Genomic DNA, 26,003 nt, shown 5'->3' on the forward strand with positions numbered 1-26,003 from the left:
AAATGATTACACCCAAGTCAAAAAACTTGGAATTGTTCCTCACTTTCCTGCTGTAGAATACCAACTCCATAGTGGTTGGGAGAAGGAAGGAGAAAGGAGAGAAAAATCAAACAGAATTTAAAAAGGAATGATTCCTAATAAATGGAACCATCAATCACCAACCAACTAATATGGCTTAAAAGCAGTCGAGTTGTTGCCTTTGGGGGTCCCCAAGTCCTACATTCCCTGCTCCTGGAGGCCACTGGTTTCCTCCAGAGGATGAGCATCAACTCCCGAGAACATCTTTTTGGGTCTGGATTTCCAAGTGATTGTGAAGGCCTGGGACCTGAGAGAGGAATGGTTTACTCCCCCTGACCTTGGCCCTTGCATTCCCGCTGCCTTAGGAGAGGGTCCGCTTCTGGTGTGAGCTCGAGTGGTCAGCAGGAACGTGCAAGGAATACTCACTGATGAGGGTAGAAGCATTCTTCAGCATCTCATAGAAGGAATCTAATGTTTTCTGATAGAGACTTCGCTGAAGGACAAAAGGACAGAAAAGATTTAAGGGCTCTGCCTGCCTGAAGAGCTCAGGGATGCCCATGGTGGCAGGCACCTTCTGGTTGCCCACAAAGAAGTGGTAGAGCTTCTTTTCTAGAAGGCTCTTCTCGAGGAAGCGGAGTAGGTCATTCAGCCGGGATTCCAGGTGCCCGGGCCCCCAGTCGGAAGCTGACCGGGCCAACAGCAGATGAAGCAAAGCTGTCTTTAGGTGGTAGCTGTTGAGAGCACTGACTCCCGTCAGGCGATTTTGCTTTGTTAGCAGAAAGGAGGCGATCTGGAGGCAGCTGAGGTGGCAGGAATTTTCTGGCAGGGCCTTAGTGATCATCTTAAGAAAATGTCTCTCGTAGACAGCAAAGGAGAGGAACCAGTGCGTACTGGAGGCCGGTGCCCCCACGGGACGGCCTCTGGGGAAGTGAGAGACGAAGTAGAGGTCCGAATCCTCGCACTGGACCACCGGGATGAGGTTGAAGGGGATGAACTTCCCCGAGCGAAACTTGATCTTCAGGGATCCTGGGGTATCCAGGTGGCCAAAGGCCAGGTCGAACTCGTACTTGTGGGAGATTTGTTGCCAAGCTCTGGTGAGGGCTGTCTGGAACCACTTCATGACTTGGTCCATATCCAAGAAGGGAGAGTCCTTGAAACACAGCAGGTCTTCCATCTCGCTGCTGGATCCCATCTTGTTCTTACTGTGCAGAAGGCAGAGCAAGTCCTCCCCCAGCTTGGTCTTGCCACAGATGCAGCCCACCGAGTCTTCATTGATCAAGCCCACCTTGATCTGGCCATAACCCTGCAGGTCCAAGGGGACGGACTTGCTGATGCACCAGACCTCTGGGCGGAAGCGATAAGGCTCAGGGGGCGTGAAAGGCACAAAGAGGTCGCACAACAATGGCTTGTCCACCCTCCAGTTCTCATACATGCTACCTACCCCGATGAAATCTTCCACCTCCATGTCCGAGTCCCGGTTACACACACTCCTCAGGGCCTCCAACAGGTCATCCACAAAGCCTTCTACAAACTCTCGGGTCCGGACGGCGTCTCCTGTGGCCCCTCGGATGCATCGCTCATAAAAGTGGGACAGTGTCACCTTATCTGGGAGGGTGATGCCTCGAAAGGTGGTCCTTGGACTGGGAAGGTCATCTTCCTCTCCAGGAGAGTCGGGGGGGATGCCATCCAGGTAGTCCTGCCTCCACAACTCGATCATCAGGAAAACAATCATGCAGAGTGTACTCCATAGGTCCCAGGCCAACCGGCCTTCATTCTGCTGCTGGCCATCCTTAGCATCCTGCTTCAAGGCTTCCTTCTCTTCTTCCATCCTGGCCACCTCCTCCTCCAGCCTCAACTGTTCCAGCTGCATCTTCTCCTGATGCGCCCTCATCTTGTGGATGATTTCCTCCTCATTTTCTGGGATCGTGGCATTCTCCCAAGGAAACAGGATCGGATGATTAATGATGGCAGTGACCACCACCAGGCAGACCCTGAAGATTCCTGCTGTCATGCTGAAAACTTCCCTAAAAGGAAAAAGAAAAATAAAGTGGGTGGGAGAGAAGATGAATCTCCAAACAACTTCTGTCATTATTGGGCTGTGGCTGATCAAACTCATTCTCTTCCCTTCTTAAATGCCTCATGAAAAGAGTTCTTTCCCCATTCTCCTCCTCCCTCTTCTCAGAACAGTCTTGGTTATTTGCCTACCACCTCCCAGACAAGATAGCACAGGCAGGGTCAGCCTATGATAATTATGAAGTTGTTCAAGTTTGGGGCTCCATAACCCTTCCCCAACAGTTAAGCTGGCTAAGTTCCTTCAGTGACACCCCAAGCCGAAATCAGCTGAAGCCACTCTTTTAAGACAAGGAGAATAAACAGTCCCCTCCCTCCAGTGCATGATGGCACATGCTGGGAGAGGTTTGTTGGTCTTGTGTCATTATTTCCTTTTTGGTGAATTTCCTAATTCACACTCAGGGAGGTTCACGATCTTATGACAAATTATTTGCTGTGGTAGTGATGGGGGAGGCAGAAAAGGTTTTCTGCCTTAGTGACCATCTCTAGAAAGTGTTTTCTTTGGGAGAAAGGCCGCATATTACCCACAATTGGCTGAGTCAGGCCAGCCCCACCTCAGGTATGGTTTGCTAGAGTGCCAGTTGGAGAAGTCTGAGGGGAAAAAAAAAAAAAAGGAATTCCCTGGGTTTCTGTCGAATTTAGGGCAGGAAAAGAACAACTTTTCAAGATGAATTCTCCAGGGTCCCATTTAGGAGAACACCTGGGAAAAGGATGAGAAAGTAGAGGATCTGGAGGAAGTGGGGGTGAAGTATTGTTCCAAGGGAACAGAGCCAAGCACATGCTCTGTTTTCTCCATCAGAGAAACAACAGTGGAAAGAATTACTGGAGTCAGAGCTGGCAAAAGTGTGAAACCAACCAAGTCTACTGTGGCCCTTGAAATCTCTCTGTTCTTCAACCTGAACATCTTCCTGCAGCCTCTTGGTCTCCCCTCTCTCAAAGCCCTATCAGAAGCTTCTTGACCACTGTTGGTATAAATAGCTGATGATGGATTTAAATGATCTAATGAAGGGCTAACAATCTCTCCCAGAAGGTGAGGTAATTTACTGAAGGATCAAAGCTTTATTTTATTTTATTCAGTTAAAAGAGAGTGCTAGATTTGGAGTGAGGAAGACCAGAGTTCACATCTTGTTTCAAACATTTATTGGCTGTATAATCTTGGCTAAGTCACTGATCCACTGCCTATCTCATTTTCCTCATCTGTAAAGTGGGAATAATAATAGCTCCTGCCTCCCAGGGTTGTTGTAAAGAGAAAATGAGTTAATGTTTATATAACATTTTTCAAATCTTACGATGCTCTATAAATGCTAGTAGGATAACAGCATTAATCCTACTATATCATCCTAATTAATGAGGATGATATGAAATCTAAATCATCCCCTACCTCTGACTAGGATACTACCTTTCATAAGGAATCTACATAGAACAGATGGATGATCATCTTATCATTTAGAAAAAAGGATTGTCCATTCTTATAAATAACATTCACAATGAGGAAGTCTTTCTTTCATTTGATGTAACTGGCTTCCAATGCATTCTTTGTTGCCTATCATTGGAAAAGAGTTGTAGTAGCCTCCATTGATTCAGGAAAGTCAATGATCAGAGACAAAAAAAATGGAAAAGCATAGCATGGCCTCAGTATCCTCCTTTGTTAAATTGGGCCAATATCAGTAGTCCTGATAGAGAGGCAGAGGACCAGGAAAGAATACTATATATATATATATATATATATATATATATATATATATATATATATATATATATGTTATCAGATATGAACACTGCAGTAGATATTTGAGCTTAAATTTTTTATTGTTGCTGTTGTTGTTCCAAGGAAGGCTTCAATTTAGGAGTATGTATGTGAAAATTAGATGTAACTGTTTACATCAAAAAGGATCAATAAATTATAGATGAAAATGAGGCTCATAATTCCTCTTGACTTCAGAGGGATATTGGGAGGGCCAAATGATATAATTATTTGAGAAAGGATTCTGCAGAGCATAAAGCTCACTCTATACACATACACAAATAACTGTCATGTAGTAGAAAGAGCACTATACTTCTGGAGATTATAAGTGGCTGATTTCTCAGTTTTCCCCTAAAATAAGCCCAATACCATTTATATCAAGTGCGTCAGAGAGGAGTTATAGGAGCAGTACTTATGGCTGACCTTAAAACCCCACGTTGCTATGAGTTGTTACTATGACGTACAAGATGATCTGGGTCCCTCTGAATGGAACACTGCCTACTCTAAGCCCAAACAAAAGGAGGAAGGCAGACGAGTGGGATGAACAGGCTGTTGGTTCCCATGGGGAAAAGAGGCATTGGGCCAGCAGGTTCCTGAGTCATCACCTTTATGAAATTAACAGGTCTCCAGTGGACTGGGCCAAGCTTCTCATCTGAGCGCAAAGCTACTATTTCTTCCTCATTAAATTTTATGATCCCCTTTGTTTCCAACATTACAACAGTGATGAGGCTGGGGAATTGTTCCAAAACAGAGATTGGGGCCTTAGTGGCTCACCACATCTCCCCCAAGGGACCAGAGTTTGAAATTTCTGCTACCTCCTCATTCCAATTTAGCCACATACAAAATAATCAGGGTTTGAACTTCTAGGAAAGGACAGTTGGGAACCAAGATTGTAAATGTGTGTGTATATGTGTGTACCCTCATGTATCACACAGGAGGGCAGTGTGAAGAATATCTACTGATTTTAAGAACTCCTTCGGGATAACTGTATGAGACACTTGCCAAAAGATATGATTTTCCTGACTTTTTTAAGAGAAAGAAATATCTAAAAACAACAATAACAGCAAACTACCTACTAATATGACCCCTGAAATCAAGTTAGTCTCAGCTTGGTCAGAAGCACACAAACTAAGGGATTTCTTGTTTGTGGCAATCAGATTCAAAAATAAATTAGGGTCATCTTGTGAGGTAAGTTTATATCAGGCTGCCAGGAAATAAGCAGGAAATGCCGCTAAATTCTATCTTGCTCTCCTCTCCACCCTGCCTTCTGGAAGGTTTTAACCACACTTAGACACTTATAAGATTTAGAAATGAAAAAGATCTCCAGAACATCATCTAGGCCAGCCCCCTCATTTTTACAGATGGGGAAACTGAGTCATAGATAAGTTAAGTAATTTGGCCACGGTCATGTGAATGATATACAACAAAGTCTGCATTTGAATTCAGGCTTCCTGACTTCAAATCCAGTTATTTTTCTACTATGGTGAGTTCAGCCTTCTGCTAAATTTTATTAGGCAGAGGATCTTGGAGAGAAGCTGAAAACTTCTACATATACCATTGCTTCATGTATTCACCATCCCACACTTCTCTCCATACATCCTAAACACTAGTCTCAGATGTTGATTCAGCCTGTTTTTTCCTATTTGCCTTTTATCACTGTCTCTCAACCTGTCGGTCATCTAAATAGACTTTTATGTCCAGATACTATTAGTCCTCTCTCACTCCATTCTCTCCCTACCAGGTTCCCCATATTTGGCTAATAGCATAAAGTATTTAAATATCAAATAAGGAAGAATAAGGCCATTTTTCTTCTTCCCAAGCTCATAATTTAAATATCCTCAAAAGCTTAGAGGAATATCAAAGTCCAAATAGTCTTAACTCTTTCATTTTACAGACGAGGAAACTGAGGCTCACAGAAGTTACATGACTTGCCCTACATTATATATGTAGTCAATGTCAGAAGTGGGATTAAAACTCAGGTCCTCCAGAGCCAGGGTTTCCATTGTATCATGCTGCCTATGAGTTAGTTGACCCTAACAGTCACAATCCTTAGACTGTGAAGAGAGCCCAATATATACTTTTGTTCTGGAACAGCTGGACTTGTACTTCTAGTGCTAATCCAAGAACATGGTCTTGGTCTTAAAGGTATATGTGAGGCAGAGGATAGGGTGGGTTAGATAATCCTGTTATAAGCTCTGGTTGTCTTTAAGGAAGAGATGATCAAGAGCGGGGCAACCAGGACAGTAAAGAACTTTGGTTCCACTGCCATATGAAGATGAATTGAAGAGAGATGATTGGCCAGAAATAAAGACTGGAGAGAAGATGGGGGAGGGGGAAACATAACAGTGATCCTCCAGTATTCACAAGGGCCATAACAGAGAAAACTTATTCTGGCAGAACTAGGAACAATGGCTAGAAGCTCAAAGGAAGAGACTTAGGTTTCACATCAGGAGAAAAATTCCTAAAAATTAGCACTATCAAATGGGCTATTTTAGGAAGTGGTGTTTTCTACTCCCTTGAGGTCTTCAAGCAGAAGCTGCATGATTACTTCTCAGCATGTCAGAGTAGATATTCTTTTGGGAAGAGGGGACATGAATTGGGATTTGATGGCTGCCCTAGGCCCTCCCAACTGAAAATAAACAAGATTTTGTGGGATGGCATCTTTGGAAAAAAATCTGGGTAGGACACCTGATTCTAGGTAGACACATTCTGCACCAGATGATTAGCTGTATTTATAATTAGGAGAGTCGTAGCCTTCCAAGATTTCCTTAATGTAGGTACTATCTCCCTGTACAGATTACAATCTCTACACTTCCTCTAGTGAAATCCAGTCCATGTTCTTCTCCATGTCCTCCACAGAAGATTCATCAGATGCCTTGAAGACCTTTTTTGGCATATATGGTATCCTGAGGTTATATGTAAAGCTCAAACTTTAACATTTTATATAAATATGAGTTATGATTAATAGAACTTGAGATATGACTTTTTTTGCTTATCAATACCCCGGATGATACAATTTACATCAACTTGAGACCACATGGTTCTCAAAACATCTATAAATATTGAGTTCTACTGTTAGGGCTTGGACAACTAAATGGTGAAGTGCATAGAGTCCTGGGTCTGATTCAGGAAAACTTGAGTTCAAATCCAGTTGCAAACACTTTTACTAGCTATGTGACTCTGGGCAAGTCACTGTGTTCCTCACTTGTAAAATGAGCTAGAAAAGGAAAAAGCAAATCATTTCAGTATCTTTGTCAAGAAAATCTCAAATAAAGTTTGGCGAGTCAGATGTTACTGAAATGACTCAATGGTAGCAACAACTTCATCATTTATAACATTTAGTACAGTGCCTAGCATATAGTAGGTGCTGAATAAATGACTGTTCCTTTCCCCTTAACACTTAGCACAATACCTAGCACATAATAGGTGCTATATAAATGATTATTCCCTTCCCCTTAACACTTAGCACAGTGCCTGGCAATACCAAGCACTATATCAGTGTTAGTTATTATTATTAATGTTATTGTTATATCATGCAAACCTTGTCTAATGGCCAAACCAAACTAAAAGGAGATTACTCTGCCATTTTAATTTGTTTTCCTTTTTTTTTTTTCTGTCCTTTTCTAAAAATGGAGAACAGAATCTCAAGAGGGGAACCAACTCAACACAACTGATAAAAAAAATCAGTTAGTGTGGAGTGAGCATCTTTTAGAGGCCCAACTCTGGGCCCCAAGGGAGATAAGAGACACACAGTTCCAGCCCTTGAAGAGCTCACAGTCTGGCTAGGGAGACAAGACTTATACCCATGAAAGATAAGAGAATTATAGAAACATCATAGCAGGGAAGGCAACTGAAAGCTCCTTTACTTATAAGTCTTTCATTTTTCAGAGAAAAACAAAACAAAACTGAGGCCAAGAGAAGGGCAATAACTAGCTCAGGAGTGTGAAGTGCATTTTTATCATGGTTTGACAGGGAATTCAACAGTATCTCAATATCAGGGATCAAAGGATCTGGAGAGAAAGGAACTTTGGAGAACATGTAGTTTATTTTTTTTCACTTACAGAGGGGAGGCTGAATTTCACAAAAAGAAAGCAACTTGCCCCAAAATTGAATACATAGAAAGACACTGTGAGGGTGACTAGGGAAGGAGAGAACCAGCTAGACCAGATACTATTCACCTTTGGCTTTCTTTTTCTTTACCTGGATATCCTGTACTCAGAGATGACATTCCTTGAACCACCATCCCCCACTGCTATTAGACCTGACCAGAGTTTCCCTAAGATATTGTCAGAGATAGATAACCCAAACCCAAGAGAAATGAAGTTATGCAAAAAGAAGTATTTTAAAAAAACAGACAGAAGCCATGTGATACTGAGAATTGCTCTGGGATTTCTATTCCTACAGAATATCACCTCCCAATTCCTCTGCTTGCCTTTAAAGCCAATTAATTGGACAGGCATTTATTCAGCATCTTTTATACATACTAGACCCTGGGCTAAGTGTTGGGGATACAAAGAAAAACAAAAAAATCCCTATTTTAGGGATAGTCACTGTCTTACAAGAGAGACAGTGTGGAAATAACCGTGTACAAACAAGGTATAAACAAAATAAATTAAAGATACTAGCATTTAGGTTCTAGTTCTACATATTTTGTTTCCACCTTAGGTCTCCTATCTTATCTCTTCCTATTCCCCTCACACATTCTCTCCACTGGTCTCTTTCCTGTGTTATGACAATTCCACCTTAATCAACTAACCAATATGCATTTATTAAGTGTCTACAATGTGTTGAGCACTGATGATACAAATAGATACAAAATAATAAAATAATCCCTGTTCTTAAGGAGATGACATTCTATCCTGAGAGACAACATATACAATTGTAAGTATATATCTGTCACAGTATTATTAGAATGCCCTTACCCATCTTCTCTGTAATTAAACCCTTCCCACATCATTCAGCATGTTCCTTTACCTGTACTGCTCTGAGGCTACAGTGATCTCTCTTTTCTGAATGTTTAAAGCCCACAGTTTAGCATATACTTGTTTGCTAATTATTTCACGAATGTTACTTTTGGTTTCTATGATTATAATCCAGTTTTTTGAGGGAGAAAGGGACAATAATACTGTCTTTTCTTGTATTCTCCATGGAGCTGGGCTCATAGCAGGTGATCAATAAATTCTTATTGATCGATCCCATATAAAGAGGTAAGGGTCAGGAATTAGTTTTCCAGGGTTGTGGGAGGGACAAACTTTTTGAAACTTATCTACAAACTCAGGGATGCAACAGAGCTGCTTAAAAAGCAGCTGGCTCAGACTCTCTGGTCTGTTAGGAGGAGCCAGGGAATATTGAGATTCCTAAAATACCTAATCTAAAGGAGAGCTTCTTAAACTTTTTCTACTTGTGCCCCCTTTTTCTCAAGAAATTTTTACATGATCCCAAGTATATGGGTATATAAAATGGTATATGAATCAAACATTTGTTGATAATAAATTATAATTTTGTGACGCCCACATTGCTAACAGATTGCATGTGGGGTTACAGAACCACAGTTTAAGATTCTGAGGACGAACGGCCATCAAAACGGCCATGCTCTCCAGACCTCAAACTCCTAAAGTCCCTTTGTTCACTCTGTCCTTCCCTTTCTGGGAGAAAGAGAGAGATGAAGGGTCATTATGATGGGAAAACTCTGTCTTAGTAGCAAGAGAAGCATTTTTAAGGCAGGTCTGGACACTTGGGCAGGGCCATTGTAGATAGATATCAGGAATCTCTTTGGTCCAAGGGCTTCATGTGGTACAGCAGAATTAAGGACAAACATTGCAGAACAAAGAAATGGAAGACATTTGCATATGGAAAGACACTGGTAAAGGCAGGTAACACAATGAATGAAAGGGTAGCCAATATATGATTAACTGAGTATCAAACAAAGATAGATGGGTTAAGCTTGGCCTGAAGTTAATAAGATGAAAGTTAATTGGGATAAATATAATGTCTCAAACTTGGATACAGGCAGGGTGAGATATGGCTTGGAAGCATTACTTTTGAAAAAGATCTGGGGGATCTCAGTGGAACAGTAAATTCATTATGAATCAGGAATTCATTGATGACCAAAGCAGATCTAGTTTAATTGATTAATAGATCTAGGCTAGATGGTTTTATTAATAGAAGTATGATGTTCAAAAACAGAGAAGTCTTGCTGTACCCTATCCTGATCAGACCATATGTAGAATAATATATTTATTCCTGGATACCACCAAGGAAATTGAGAAGCTAGAGGACATCAAAAGAAAGGTTTCCAGAATGGTGAGGATTCAAAACCATGAGGAGATTAGATTTGTGAAAGGTACACAGGGTACAATTCATGTACAAGGAGGATAAGAAATCTGTGTGGTCAGAAGTAGGAGCAACAGGTGGTGGGTGCTGGGAAATCCACTATGGTTTGACATAAGGGTAAAAATTTCACTCTATTTTTAGAGAACGCTACTTGTTAGGGCTGCTTTGGGAGGTACTTGAACAAAGGCTGAATGAATACGTGACCTACTTGGTCACAAGATTTATGTTTTGGATTGAGATTAGGCATGATGTCTGAGATCCCTGTTAACATTAAGAAGCTATGATTCTAATAGAGAGAAGGAATGAGGAAAAAGAAAGAAGACTCTAGAAAGGTGTTTATATTGGGGAGGATAGTTTTTTGAGTCTCTGTTTTTGAATACTCTCTCTTTCTCTATATCCTTAATCAATTCTTTTCCCTCTAGCACATTTTCAAATTCTGATTTTCCACATCCTCTTTCTCTTACTTTCAAACATGCTTAGATCATCTCATCCCCTCCCTCAACCTCCATAGAGGAAAAATTTTTCTTAAAACAAAACAAAAAAACCAACTTTCATTTGACTTACCTGACCTTTTTCTAGCTTACTGTGACTAGCTTACTGTCTTTATTTCTTTTTTCCCAATTCCTCCATAATCTCCTCCAACCTTATCACTCTACTGAAGATCCAGTGACTTTCATTTATTTCTCATAATTCTCAAACTCTCTGGGGCATTTTATTCTTTTCATTGCCTTTTTTTGGTCTCAGTGAGACTACTCTCCTTTTCATCTATCCCCAGGCACACTTTCCCAGGCTGTACCTTTACCCTTTTCTTTGGCCATCATTGGTTACTAAGTCTTAACTACCACCTTCCTGCAAATATTCTCAGCCCTTACTTCTTGTGATCTCCTGTCCTATAAGGAAACTCCAATTTAGCATTACTGCCTGAAATGACACATGGTGCCTTTTCTTGCTTCTGTAATTTTGTTCATGTTGTCTCCTTCCAGTCTTACCCTTTTAACATAATCCAACCTTCAAGGCCCAGCTCAACTTGTACTTCCATGAAGAGTTTCTTGACCAGATCAACCCATTCTGACATCTCCTTTTTCTGAAATCCTACAGCACTCAGATTCTACAGGATTTAGACACTTAATTAGATGCAATTCATATTGATACTTAACTGTTTCAGGAGTCTTGCTTCCTCAACAGCTTCTTGAGGGCAGCCTTTTTTCCTATCCCTTCACGGTGCCTAGTTTAGTGCTTGGTACAAAGTAAGGGATAAGTGTATACCTGTTAGACGAAGGAACAAAATTTCTCTCAAGATCAATGAATATTGTAGCGTTATGACTAAGCTTTAGCACTAACTTCTAGCTCTACCCCATAGTGACAGTTATTTGGCAGAGAATGTTCTGAGGCAAGGCACAGGAAGGGACGACGATGCTTGGGTGGACATGCAGACATCCTTCCTGCCCTCAGACTGCAATCCTTCCCTTAGGTAGAAGGTTAAAAAGGGAAATTTGTGCCATCAATCTTCCTGGGAACAAAAAACAGTTCCCTCCCTGCTGCCTGATTCCAAAACATCTAAGATCTCAACACTGTCCTGGATTATTCTTCTGTTAGAGGGATAGACGCTGAACATATCATTGCTGTAGTCAAATCTCTTCCATATCTCATTACCTACTGAATAATATACAAACTCTACATTCTGTTCTCCAAAGCCTTCCTTCAAAATCTCAACACAGCCTACTTTTCTTTCCTCCACTACTACGTCCACCATAAATTCTGCTTCAGTCAAACTTGTCTTGTCCCCTGAATACACGGCATGTTTCTACTTTTATGACTTTGTTCTACTGTTCCCTATATTTGGAATATTCTCAGCAATGAACCATATTTTCTCCTTGAATATAAGGAGTTGGAATGGGCCTTTGAGATCTTTTAGCCCAGTGGTGTCAAATAGAAACAGGCTACACAATGACTTAAAAATTACAAATTAACATTATCAATATTATGCTATATGTTTATTTTTATTAAACATTTCCTAATTACATCTGCTCAGGAGTTTTGTGGGTCACTTGCCTTGAGGCCGGCAGTAAATTCTTCTGTATCTAATTCCATCTAAATTTTACATATAGAGAAAATGTGACTCAGTGAAGGAAAGATATTTGCCTAAAGCCATTTAATCACAGATCAAGGAACAAAGACGAGGGAGAAGGGACCTTAAAGGCCAAGGCACCACACCAACCTGCCTCTTAATCTTGGGTGCTTTTGACACTGCATCTCCCCAAATTTTCATAGGATTATAATTTAAATTTTGCTAGAAGGGTGGAGTAAGGTCTGTCCACACAGTAATAGAGGGACAAATGTAGTAAAACAAAGGTCCCTCTGTTTTAGAGCAAAAGTGCTTTGGGAAAATACATGGTGTGGCATTTTCCCATATTATGGGATTCATCTGTACTTGTTTCTCTCATATATATATATATATATATATATGTATATATATATGTATATATGCATATATATACATATATATATATACATATATATATACATATATATATATATATATATGTATATATATATATATATGTATATATATATTTTGTCTATTGACTCATATCAGTTAGGTTGTTATGGGCTGGCTCACTCCAAGACACCAGCCTACCTATATCTATGCTCCTGTCCCAGCTGACAGTTGTGCTTTCCCTTCCTAGATCTTGGCCAGTCTGGGTCTAGGCTAGAAGACAGAGCCACACTGGGGTACTCTGATAATACCCAGTGGCAGACAGAAGGAATAGATCCTTTGGTTTGCCACTTCTGTTCAGGAGGCTCAGGCTGGCTGGAACACCAAACCAGCTCCCCTTATTTTAATCCCATCTCATTCAGAGAATAGAGAGAGTAATCTGGCTTGAAATCAATCCCTGGGAGCTCCTTTTCTTTGTTCCATCAATATTAAAGTCAGATCAGGTGAGAAGCATCCTGTGAGGGCTCTTCCAGCTCCATCAGAAAAATGAAAATTTGCAAAGGCTTTCCAAATGGCTGGAAAGAGGCAGTTTTCTTACACTTACTTTTTTGTGTCACAGTCATATGCCCTGTCTCCTCAACTCTTTCACCCATTTGCTGTTAGGATAAGATCCTCCCCCTCCCCCTCTCCCCTGGAGCTACTAAACGTTTAGCTTCTGGTCTGGGAAACCCCTTCCTGTCGCCTGCAAGACCCCTCACCCATTCTACTCTCCTTCCCAGAATAAACCTGGCATGAGATAGAGACCAAAATTCAGGGTCAGGGAAGGGACAGAAATGGGGAAAAAAGCTGGGAATGTATACACACACACACACATATATACACACGAGGCTGTCTCTGGATTTGTAAAGGTCTAACAATCTCTTTCATCTTAATAAGGGGGAACAATAACATCAGACAAAAAAGAATGAGCCCAGCCCAGTTATAAAAAATTAAGAGCTTGATTGTTGTGTTCTCTGATGCCAGGGACCGGCTGAACAATAGTGGGGTGTCTGCCTGCCCTGCCACCCTCCTACATACACCCTGGCTGCATTACTCAGAGCCAACCAGTTCTATTATTTCGAGAACCAAACCCCTGGGACCGAAAAGTCATAGAATACAGTTAGCATTGCCAGCTGCTTCCTCCCATTTATCCTCTTATTAACTTGTATATTCATATACATATTCAATTCTGTCCTTTCCCCTCCCCTTCCCTTTCTCCTTATGCCCCATCCTTCTAGACCTAAATGCTCCTCAGGTTTTCTCCCTCCCATTTCTGTTTCAGAAGTATATTTTCTGAAAAGGGGAGATATTGAGGTCACTAAGGTGGGAAACAGCTTTCAAATGAAAAGAAGGGGGCTGTCCTCTCCTTTCCTTTTAAATAATGATATTACTTTCAATTTCCTTTCTGGCTAGGGAAGCAGTTAAAAGATCTGGGTTTGAATTCCATGGTTATCATTAGCTTGTGGAATTTTGGGTATCACTTAAATTCTCTAAAGTTCAGTTTTTTCATCCTTAAAATCAAAGAGCTGGGCTAGATGATCTTTAAGGTCTCTTTCATATCAAAACCTTATAATCTATAATGGGAAGTCACCATTGGAATATAAAAATAGATGCAATCACATTTCTGCATTTATTCACAGTGAAAATATCACAGTGAAAATACTTTGTGGAAGGGGTGGGAGAGGAACTATCTTGATCTGTGTCTTCCTTCACAGATATAAGAAAATTTTCAAGGAAGAAAATCCTATTTACTATTGTAGATCATCAGGTGTTGCTCTGTAACTTACAGTCTTGAGTTGAATGGGACATTATGAGATGAAGTGACTTGCTTAGGGTCCTACATTTAGTTTGTGACTGAACCTAAATTCAGTTCTCTATGCATACAATCTCTTTCAAAAATAAGGTAAGAGGGGCAGCTAGGTGACTCATTGGCCCGGGCATCAGGAGGAATTGAGTGCAAACCAAACCTCAGTTTTGTGACTCTGGGCAAGTCACTTAACTGTTTGTTTCAGTTACCTCGTCTGTAAAATGAGTAGGAGACAGAATGGGCAAACCACTCGGGTGTCTTTGCCAAGAAAACCTCAAATGGGATTTTGAAGAGTCAGACATGATTAAACAACAACTCCTGTGTACAAGGCTCTGTGTCATAATCCCTGGGAGGTAGAAAGAAGTGGTTCCTCATGAAGAGATTTGATTTCTGCCCTTAAATAAACTTACCATCTAGTGTCAATGAGAGTATTGCTGAGTCAGGAACAGGGAAAGGATGATTAGTGAAAACAGCTGATATTTACATGAGATCCTAAGGTTTTCAAATGGCTTTTCATACATTATATGATGAAACATTTTAACAGTGCTAGAAGTGCTATTTTTATAGAAGCGAAACTCAAACTTCAGAGGAGTGATTTGTCCAGCATCATCCAATTCAAAAGCCAGAATTCAAAATCCAGCTCTTCTTGCCTCTTAAGTCTAATGCTCTTTTCTGTAAGCTACAGTGCATCGACACCAACGTTTGAATGACACCAGAGTTGAGTAAGTGATTAAGTAAGAAATGTGTGACCAAAATGGTTGTGAGACTGTGAGAGTTTCTGAGAGGCAAGGAGAAAGAGTGGGTTACGCTGCTGAGGACTCTGCTCTCTGGACTTTCTAAAAATGGTCCTTCTTTCTTTGTCTACTAAGATCTATCAGGGGAAAAGGACGTAGATTATTTTGGATGTTGTAGAGTGAGGGTGGGAGGGGTGTGTGTGTGTGTGTGTGTGTGTGTGTGTGTGTATCTAAGGGCAGGAGGTATATGGAGATACAAGACATATTGTGAAGCTCACAAATGGATAATGCCAAGTGACTCCCACCACACGGTTTCCATTTAATTTGGGTCTGCAGAAGCCCTGCATTCTCAGTGACTGTGGAACAAAGAAGTGAGAGAACAAAGGCCACTTTCATAAACTCATGGCTGAGGGCTTCCAGCTCCTTTTCTTCCCTCCCTGGATAGAAGGCTAATGAAGCACATTCCCCAAAAGACAGCCAGTTATAAGCACATTTGCTCTCAGCCTCTGGATGGGTCCCAAACTGCAAGATATTCTCCCTAACCCCGCTTTTTCTCTCTCCCTCCCCTTCTCCTCTTTTCTCCTTCTCCCTTTCCTTTCCTGCTTCCCTATCTGAAGTTAGTTTAGAATAGAGAATTCAGAAGGGCTGGGGCTCCCTAGCAGACAGCTAAAGAGGAAAGCAAAAGCAGAGAGATAAATCAGCATAGCCCAAGGCAGTTTGGAAGCCAAATTTGAAAGAAACTCTAGACCCCCTTTCCAGGCCACACATTCCAGTCACTCTATATTATTCATCTGTGGCTTAGATGTTTCAATAATTATGTGCTTTATATTTATCTAGCGACTTTCATCCGAGGATCTCAAAGTACTCTGGTGGTGACTGTTATTAGCTCTATTTAAAAGATGGGAAATTATCCCACCAAAAAAAGATGGGGAAATTGAGTCCCATCTGCCTGACAATTGAAACCCCATCTGCTTGACATCATACAATGAATCATGGGAAAGAGTGGGAACAGTCTTAAGGGCATGAAAATGAGGATAATAATTAGTTTCTCTCTCATCTTTGTCTCAAAATTGCTTTATCTTTCTACACAAAGGATTAAGATATAATCTGTAAATACCCTTGCCATGCAAAGGGTCATAATCAAAGCAGAAATACCACTTGCATAATTAGCTTTGAGAAGACACTTGTAAATAGAAGCGTCATTCATAAATCTCTATTCTTTATAGCATATAAGTCTGACTTCCATCTTTACCCAGAGCTATGTTTATATATAACTCAGGCAACTGTATCCAGGGAAATTTTTATGATTGTTGTTCAGTCATGTCTGACTTTTTAGGAAATCATTTGGGATTTTCTTAGCAAAGATACCACGAGTGGTTTGCCATTTCTTTCTCCAGCTCACTTTAAAATTGAGGAAACTGAGGCAAACAGGGTTAAATGACTTGTCCAGGGTCACATCCTTAATAAGTGTCTTAATCTGAATTTGAATTCAAGAAGGTGTCTTCCTGACACCAGGCTCAGCACTTTAACCATTATATCTTTTTTTTCATTATTTTTTCATAAAATCTAATGCTAAGCCAAAGTGGAAGGCACTTGATGATCTTTTAGCCCAGCCTCAAAGCAGATTTTTCAAAATCTATTTCAAAATGTAATTAATCTTTCAAAAATGTATTTAATATTTCAAAATTTCAAATGTAATATATTTTCAAAATATAATTAATATTAATTGCTAACATATCTCTTAAAGATCTATCATTTAGAAAATATCTTATTTCATCTGTCCTTATGCAACAACTTCAAAGTAAGTATTTGTATCTTACAGATGAAGAAGTTATGTGTAAATGCCAATAAACGTCAAATGGGGCAGGATTGAAAACCAGGCCCTAAGACTTGCCCAGTAAATGTCAAAGGGGACAGGATTGAAACAGGTCCCTTCTGACACCAAGCTTTACACTCCAGATGCAAGTATCAAGGAGAAAAAAGGTTGCCACACCTTCCTTCTCTAACCTATTCTAGCTTCTCATCACTTTTCTAGATAGGAAGTTCTATTTGCAGTCTTCTGGTTATAGCCAAATGTTTCATTCTTTGGCTCTGCCTACATTCTAGATTTCTAAGTAACAGAAGGAATTAAGAGGACACAGCAAGAATGGCCCATCACAATTGAGACAGAGCTACCTCCCAACTAAGTGAAGAATATCAGACTTCTTAGATGTGAATAGGCCTGGGGTTCATCCAATTCCAGATTTTCGTAAGTGGAAAAGGAGGACAAGGCTACACTCCCTAGTGTAACTTCAAAAAATTATAGGATCACAGAAATAGAACTGAGTGGGACTTTAGTTCTCTCATTTGACAGGTGAGGAAACTGAGACACATAGAGTTATTTAATAGCAAGAATGAGCTTTGAAGTCTTGCATTTTCCAGATTATCCCATATTGCTTTGCCTTTCAAAGAGATCTCCCTAACCCTACATTTTCTTAAAGAGCCTCCCAAGTAGAGCTATAACTAAATACGTGAGTTTCCTTATTTCAATCAATGTCTGTAACACCCTTGGGGACAGAGTCAGAATTAAGAATCACAGACTATTAAAAGTAAAAGGAACCAGAGTTCCTCTTGATCAGCTCTTCTCCCATTTATAGATGAAGAGGTTGAGACTAAGAAGAGGCTGAGACTGAAGAGCCATAATGAAAATCTGGGTCTCCTCATTTCTTGTCCAATATTTTTACTATTGTACTGCACAGTAAGGGGGAGGGGGACCAAAGGTAAGGTTAGGTAGGTACATGACCAAGACTAACCTGGAGCCATGTTTCACTCCACACCCACAAACCACATTTGAAGAACTCTGTGGGAACCCTAGAGTTCCTCTTTCCTTCTGCCATACCCAGAACATACTGGTGACAGCAGCAAAGGTAGCTTCCAACTGAAGTCAGTTGAGACTTCTAAAGCTTCACTTTGCCTCCACCTTGTTCCCAGCCTCAAAAAGGCCTGTGAGAGCAAGAAAGGTATAGGGCTTAATGACCCCTGGGTGCTACTCCCTCATTCCCCCATCCATCCAAGCGGCTCTACCAACCGAACACAGACTGGTTATCTACGCCAATCATACTCCCTGATGAAATCCCCAGGGAACTCTAGGAGGGTAAGGTCTTTGAATATCCTCACTTTGGGACCTGCTTTCATGCCAATCAAATCTTAGATGGTGTCTTCTGAGCATCTTCCCTTGTTGTACTGATATTGCCCTTGGCAACAGTGATGACACACATAGACTGTTACTATTCTAGTGATGTCATAGATCAGGATAGAAGGAGATGGAGAAAGGACTACTTGGCAAAGTGGGAAATTGTTAATTGCTTAATGATATGATTAACCTCTGTCTAGTTCCAAATAACCTGCCTGACCCCCCACAAAAGAAAAATGTCCTCACAATTCCTTTTTAATTTGAATTTCTGTTATAGATCATTCTTAAAACTCAACTCTCCTTGTGAATTTTTCAAGCCTAAAAGAAACAAGTGTTATGACTGGCAGAATTGTGCTTACTGCTAAACAAACCCACTTGAAATGGCACCCTCTCTACCATTCTAGAATTCTTAAAATCCTGTAACCAGGTTCCTTTTCCCAAACTTCAGAGGAGGATGGCAATAAAGAGGTAGTCATTCCTTAAGATCAAGGGACACAGAAAATCCCTCTGGGCTCCCTTAACTGTATAGAGAAAGCTTAGGAATGGTCAAATGGTAAGCAGCTCTAGTTCCCTTAAAAAAGGTCACAGAAATCTTTTGGTAACTCACAGGGCAGTTATAATTATAGCTATGTCCTAACTAGTGTGACTGCAGATGTCAGAGAAAACCTTACGCTAAGATTCATAACTGGATATTCATAGACTTTAAAAAAAATTGATAAACTATTTTAATAAACATATTTTTTACAATAAACATTTAACAAATGCTTTATATAATTTTAACTGGTTTCTATTGTAATCTTAAGTATATAATGCATTTAAAAACATTCTGGGAAGGATCTCATAGATTTCACTAGACTGACTTGCCAAACAGGCCTAGGATACAAAAATGGGTAAAGACCCCTCCAGCTCATATGTATTGACTCTGCCTCTCAGACCTGGACTCTCCAGTGAAGCCTTCAGATCAAGAGCTATGGACCCAGCTAGGTGGTGCAGTGGAGTCATAAGGTTCTGAGTTCAAATCCAGCCTCAGATATTTAACACTTACTAGTTTTATGACTCTGAGCAAGTCACTTAATCCTTATGCCTTATGTGAGTGAGTGAGAGAGAGAGAGAGAGAGAGAGAGAGAGAGAGAGAGAGAGAGAGAGAAAGAGAGAGCGAGAAAATTTAAAAAAAATAAAGCTATGGACTTCTTCCTTCTGGATTACCATTATCTGGCTCCTTTGATTTCTAACTGGCCTGCTTGAACTTTAGTGCCTGAACCTTACTTATTAGTAAATAAATGCTTAAGCACCTCATAACTTCAAGTTTAACAACCTTGAAACTATATAAATCTCACTGATATGACAAAGACAACACGTATCTGCACTATTAAGCTTTTAATATTTAGGAGGGAATTGACACTAGAAAGGAACATTGCATTTGAATCCTAGAGAAAATTAAAAACATTTTTTTTTTTTGTGGGGGAGAGAGGGAAACAAGTATTTATTAAGTATTTGACAAATAGGATCTCATTTGATCCTTAAAACAACCTTGTAAGGTAGATGCTATTATTCTCCCTATTTTACATGAGAAAATTGAAGTACATAGAAGTTAAGGGTCATGCTTTAACCTGAGCATCTGAGGTGGGATTAGAACTTGGGTTTTACGACTTCAGACCCCTCTATGTATTACAGTACCCTCTAGTCACTATCCAGCCACTGGGCTGAGAAAAATTTAAGTAATAAGAAAGGGATAGAAGGGGAGAGGGAGACACTGAGGATGGAAGACCGCTTTGTGAGAGGAACCACAGAGTAGCATGATACTGGGGCCAAATGTGCCTGCCAGTGCAATCTTCAGGCAGACCTTTTTGTCCTGTATTGACACTGAGCCAATATTTGTTTTTGTTTGGTCATTTTTTAGTCTTGTCCAATTCTTCACGACTCCATTTGGGGTTTTCGTGGCAAAAATACAGGAAAGATTTGTCATTTCCTTCTCCAGTTCACTGTACAGGTGAGGAAACTGAGGCAGACAGGTGAGGTGACTTGTCCAGGATCACACAGTTGGGAAGTGTCTGAGGCCAGATTTGGACTCAGGAAGATGAGTCTTCCTGGCTCCTGGCCCAGTATTCTATTTACTGGAGGGATGCAGCTCCTAATCAAAACATCATTTTTTGAGACAGAAATTTTACACTTTTGTCCTTGATTGGTAGCTGATGACTACAAGATACAACTCAGAATAATTCTGGGCCTGTATGTGCTAGGCTTCTACCCCAAGGTCTGGCCAATGGCACCTGGGACCAAGATCAGAAACCAGCACCCTCTGTGAACCTCCTTTCCCCCCTCATCCTGATTTTAAGCCTTTAGTGTCCTGATTTCTCCAGATTTGCTCTTCTTGAAGGATTTGGTATTAGTCCCTTATATCTGACTACAAATGAAATGAAATCACTATACTCTTTCTTTCCTAGGAGGATGTGCATTCATAGAACAGAGATATTAGAAAAGATATTAGAGGTCATATAATTCAATCTCCCCCTTTAAATATTAGGAAAATAAAAGAAAAGAGAGAAATCAAATGATTTTTCCCCCTAAACCACAAAGAAATAGTGTCTGCTGACTCCAAATTCTGGGCATTGAAAAGCATGTCACAGCTGTCACTCCCACATTTTCTCTTTCACCTTGGAATACAAAGCTATGTCCCCTGTCAGAATGATTTTGGTTACTGCAAGTAGGTGAGACATTCCCCTTTTCCTACATAGATTTTTATCTAAACACACAAAATAATTTTGATAATAGCTCATATTTTATTTAACATTTTAAGGATGACAAAGTACTAGGCACGTATAATCTCATTTGAGCCTCAGAACAACTCTGTGAGGGAGGTACATTCTCATTTTGCAAAAAGATTTAAGGGACTTACCCGGATAGCACACCTAGTGAGCATAAGTAAGCAAGATCCTAAGGCAAGACCTGAAATATCTTTTAAAATCCAGGTCCAACATCCTATCAACTATAGGACTCTTTTGTCATAAAAAGGAACTCATCATTGGATGTCCCAGACCTAGTCAGATGTATTCACTAACTTATCTTCTGCAAGGGCAATTCTGGACTTCATGTCTTCAGCTCTTCAGTATCTTCCCCCTTTCACTTTGGGAGAAAAGGTAGTTTGAAGCCCAACTTCTTAAACTATGTGTTACAACCCCACAATGGGGTCTCATAACAAGGTGAGAGTTGCAAAATTATGATTCAACAAATGTTTGAATTGCATACCTATTTTACAGAGCAATATGACCAGAGTTAGTAAAACTTTCTTGGGCAAAAAGAGCTCAAAAGTGGAAAAAATTGAAGAAGTCCTTGGTTTAAAGGACTCTTTGCCAGCTCCCTCCTTCCCTCCACCCTTTCCCCACTGGCAGCTTTGGGCCCTGAACCCTGCATAAAGCAGCACATTTCTTCTAGACACACCCGGGCAACACTTAGTCATTACCTTGATCCATTCCAGTCCCCAAACTGGATTTGCTACCTCTTGCCACCCACTAATTAAGAAGGGGAGTCACCAGGTTATTTGTCAGGAGCTGTCACCAAGGGCTATTTGCTTCTCTGCTACTTTATCTCTCATTTCTGATGTCAGACCAGTCATCTACCCTGCCCCTTGTACTAACCTTAGGATTTTTCCTTTTATTATTAAAGGAAAGTGTCTTTCTTATTGCCTTTCTGTTTTCCTAGCTTAAATCAGTTTTTCAGCAGCCCTGCCTGAGAAGTGAGAAAACCATGATTACTGGTACACTGGTTAGATCATCACCTTTCCTCAACAAACCCAAGAAGCTTCCCATAAAGCAGGGTTGGATTCAGGGAGCAAATGAGTCCAATTTGAAGAAGAACCAATGGTCAGGCATTTCCAACCTAATCCTCAACCCTCCCTCAATGCTACATATTCTCTTGCTCAACCTATACCACCATACTTTCCTTATGGGAGTGTGGGGGAACCAGACACAAATTTAGAATTACAGAATCCTACAGTTGGAAGGATCTGGTTACCTTGTTTAACTTCCCACCCAATGCTAGAATCCCTTCTACAATCTGATAGATCATTCATTCCTCCCTTGATTATATTCCCTAGACAACCTGTTTCGCTGTTGAACGAAGGAACAGAACTTTTTCCTAGAAGGATCATTTGAATATCTTGTAGAGGAGTTCTTACTTAACCTTTTTTTTTTTTTTTTTTTTGGGTCATGGACCCCTTTTGGCAGTCTGGAGAAACTCATGGACTCCTCTAAATAGCGTTTGTGTTGCCTATATCCTTAACAGAAGGAAACACTTACTTTCAGTTACAAGTTAATGAAAATAAAGACGTACTTTTTCCCCCATTCAAATTCACATACTCTCTAAAATCTGTCCATGGAATCTAAATTAAGAACTATTTATCTAGTACAACCTTTCCTCCATTAGTTTAACAGATGATGAAACTGAGGCACAGAGAAAAGATTAATCTAGTAGCTAATTAAGATAGTAAGTTTTTAGAAAAAACTTTAATTACAGGTCCTAATTCTTTAGTCCCAGAGCCATACAGAACAAAACCAATCCTTCTGTGGTGAACCTTCAAATACGTGAAAAGAATGACCATGTCTCTCCTAACTAACAAACCTCCCAAGTTCTCCTCTCCAGAATAAACATTCTCAGTGCTTTCAATATTTCTCAAATGACATTGTTTCAAATCCCTTCGCCATGGTGATTCTCTCAAACAAGTTTGTCAGTGACTTTCTTAAAGTACAGTAGCTTGATCTAAGTCTACTCCAGATGGATCTGACTGAGGTGACTTCTCTGCTGTAAAGCTCATCCTGTAGACTTGCCATAGTCTTCAGCTAAAAGAATGTCTTCTCAGAGTCTTATCTCCCTTCTTACTTTCCCATACCTGACTTTTTGAATTACAATCAAAAGACCTTGTTCCTATATGAAACTCCTAAACCAGCAGGATCTTTGAAAGATATCTTAGTTCAGAGGTTCCTCTTGTTTCCCACACGAGGTGAGTACCAAAGCAAAACTAACCATTCATATACCCCAGATGTTTTTTATTTCAAAAAAACAGTGCTTTGAAAAGTGAAAAGCATCTGGTTCATGGGGAAGAAGTTAAAAGTTTACAAGTTTTCACACATATAAACTAGAAGCTAGATATGACTACCTCTCTGAAATTATTCAAACTGTAGGCTGACATTCAAAGGAAATAGCCCCTTTGTACCTACGCAGTAAGAGACTCAAGAAGATGGTAGTCATCCTATGCACATGGAAAATATGAGTCTAGAATTGCCTGAAGCAGTCACACACAGAGAATTAGTAAGCAATGAGAGGCAAAAAAGCACTATGGCTGTACAGATGGAAGGAGTAACCAGGTCATTATGCTATTATTGAGGGGTGTGCACTATCTACATTCTGCCATGAGTTTGAAGTGCAATCCCTGGGGCAGAACACCCCTTCCCTATCTCCCAGCCTATCTTCTTTCAGGAAAAAGGCAGCAAGAAGGCTAACTTGCATTTGTTTGGGAAGTGAGCAAGATGAAAACCTCCAAGCAAAATCACAAAGAGGAAGAATAAGAGCAAAATGAGGTGTAGTTGTAGATCTAAAAGCGGAACTGGGTGTGAGGCACTCTGTAGCCTCAGAACCACTTCAGTTTTGGCACCTTGAGACCAAATCAGGAAAGGAGGGACACGTTTTCTCTTTGGGATAATAGCTCTAAAGCTGGAAGACCAATTAATGAGGATCAGAAGCAGAACCTATAAAGCCAAAGATTTTCCCACTGTACCAATCACCATACTGCTTCACACATCTGAAAGAGATGGGTCATGCTTATGTAGATTCCCCTCCTTTTTTTCTCTTAGGGAGTCCTCCTTTTCCCTGAATATTGAGCTGAAAGTCACGAAGAGAGTATATAGCTCTGTGGATTGAGGGTGGAGAAAGGCAAAGAATGCTGATCATCCAGGAAAAGAAGTTTTGGGCAATAGAAAAATTTGCACACAGCAAGCAGGTCCTTATCACAGCTTCAGAAAGAGGAAGCTGTGAGAACATCATCCGGTCATGGTGGACACATCTCATTGCTTCACTACCTTCACAAGCCACGGACTGCAACTATCTTTCACCTGAAGGAGAAAAAGTTGCCTTTCCAACTAAGATTCCAGGGGTCCAGGAAGCCCTTCTTTTTCCTTCTCAGAGATAGTTGAAGGAGAAAGAATAAAGACTTAGATTCTAGACTGGCTTTTCCACTAGCTAGCTTTGTAATCTGGGACAAATCACTTAATTCTATACACCTCAGACTCCTCATTCTTATAACAAAAAATGGATATGATGTATCATCAGTTCTCAAACTTTTTGGTCTCTGGACTCCTTTGCACTCTTAAAAAAAAGTATCCAGAACTCCCCAAAGAGCTTTTGTTGATATGGGTTTTATCTATTGATAATTGTCCTATTAGAAATGAAGGTGTCTCAGTCCCATTATGGAAATTGTTTTGACTTCTCAGAGACTTTAAGAGATTCTGGGCACTTCTGGGGAGTCCCTGGACCACACATGATCTCTAGGCTCACTTAGCAGCTTAGCCTTAGACCCTGTCATCCAGATCAAATGACAGAATTGGAAAAGGGGGCTAAGATGGAGGTTCCATCTCAGTGAGCATTGTCTCAAATTATATCAGCCACAGGAGGTACAAAGCCTTCCCTGCCTAGTCAGAATGGGAAAACGAAAGCGGATTTGATAGTTCAACTGCATCCTTTCGCGGCATGGCAGAAAGAGGGAGGAAGGAACAAAAAACTACTACGTTTGGTGTCCAGCTTACTCACAGAGTGCCTTAAAAGTCAATTTAAAAAAATAGTAGGAGATCTGGAAGGCAGCTTAACACGATAGCCTGGGAGCCAGGAGCCCCGGTTCTAGTACTGGCTTTGCCATCACCTCGTTACATGATCACTAGGAAGTCATCGTCAGCTCTGGGTCTCAGTTTCTTCCACTGTACAACGAGGAAATTAGTGCCATGAGCCTCTAAGTTCCTTTCCTCCTAAATAACTACAAATAACCCAAATTCCCTTGCTCCATCTCCCCCTTCGGTTCTTCCTGGCAGGCAGCCACCAAGAGCATTTCTCCACCGCTCCTGAAGAAAAGTGTAAACAGGTACAAAAAGACAGAAATACAAGACAATGGTTCAGGACTTACCTGCAAGCAGTCCACTTTTTAGTCCGTCACCTGGCTCTGTCCCGCTACTTTCCCCCCACCCTAAAGCGGGTGGGCGGGCTCACAAAAAGTTGGCGGCGAGTTGGGAACTTCGGGGTGACAACTGTTTAACTGCTGCCGGGCGTTTCTCGGGGTAGCGAGCTGCGAGAAGCAGGCGACAGCCCTGCTGACTCGGATCTTCTGGCCTCCATCAGCCTGGCCCTAATGGGCTTCAGGGGTTGCTCATTTCCTGGATGTCAGAGAAACTTTTTTTTCCCTCCTTATAAGAACAAAACCCCCGCCTCAACTTTCAGCCTAGTAGACGCTGCTTAAGGAGGCACTGGCCCGGCTGGAGAATCCGGGGGCTGCACGGGCCGAGGGGCCGGCAGCTGGACATCTCCCCGGGGCTGGGCGCGGGGCTTCCCTGGCCGAAGCGGGGGCGGCCGCCGTAATCTAAAAGGAGCGTGCGGGGAGAGAGGCGGATGGG

At 40.9% G+C, this 26,003-nt stretch overlaps 1 protein-coding gene across 3 annotated transcripts; it reads right to left on the reverse strand.

Moving 5' to 3' along the window:
• ITPRIP (inositol 1,4,5-trisphosphate receptor interacting protein) lies at positions 1-25,779 on the reverse strand. Of its 3 annotated transcripts, none has more exons than XM_074295524.1 (3): positions 25,520-25,772; positions 11,323-11,431; positions 1-2,042 (listed from the first exon to the last, which is right to left on the reverse strand). In XM_074295524.1, the coding sequence occupies exon 3, from the start codon at positions 2,027-2,029 to the stop codon at positions 380-382; it is 1,650 nt and encodes a 549-aa protein (XP_074151625.1). In that variant the 5' UTR covers positions 2,030-2,042; positions 11,323-11,431; positions 25,520-25,772; the 3' UTR covers positions 1-379. The 3 variants fall into 3 exon arrangements, with proteins under 3 accessions (XP_074151625.1, XP_074151624.1, XP_074151626.1); XM_074295523.1 differs by lacking the exon at positions 25,520-25,772 and adding an exon at positions 18,339-18,437; XM_074295525.1 differs by lacking the exon at positions 11,323-11,431 and having other exon boundaries at positions 25,520-25,779.
• Between the last annotated feature and the right edge of the window lie 224 nt (positions 25,780-26,003).

The sequence above is a fragment of the Sminthopsis crassicaudata genome, chromosome 2, assembly GCF_048593235.1.
Source record: "Sminthopsis crassicaudata isolate SCR6 chromosome 2, ASM4859323v1, whole genome shotgun sequence".
NCBI lineage: Eukaryota > Metazoa > Chordata > Mammalia > Dasyuromorphia > Dasyuridae > Sminthopsis > Sminthopsis crassicaudata.

Excerpts from the sequence above, each read along its gene's own strand:
- ITPRIP (XM_074295525.1), bottom strand. The coding sequence starts at position 2,029 with ATGACAGCAGGAATCTTCAGGGTCTGCCTGGTGGTGGTCACTGCCATC.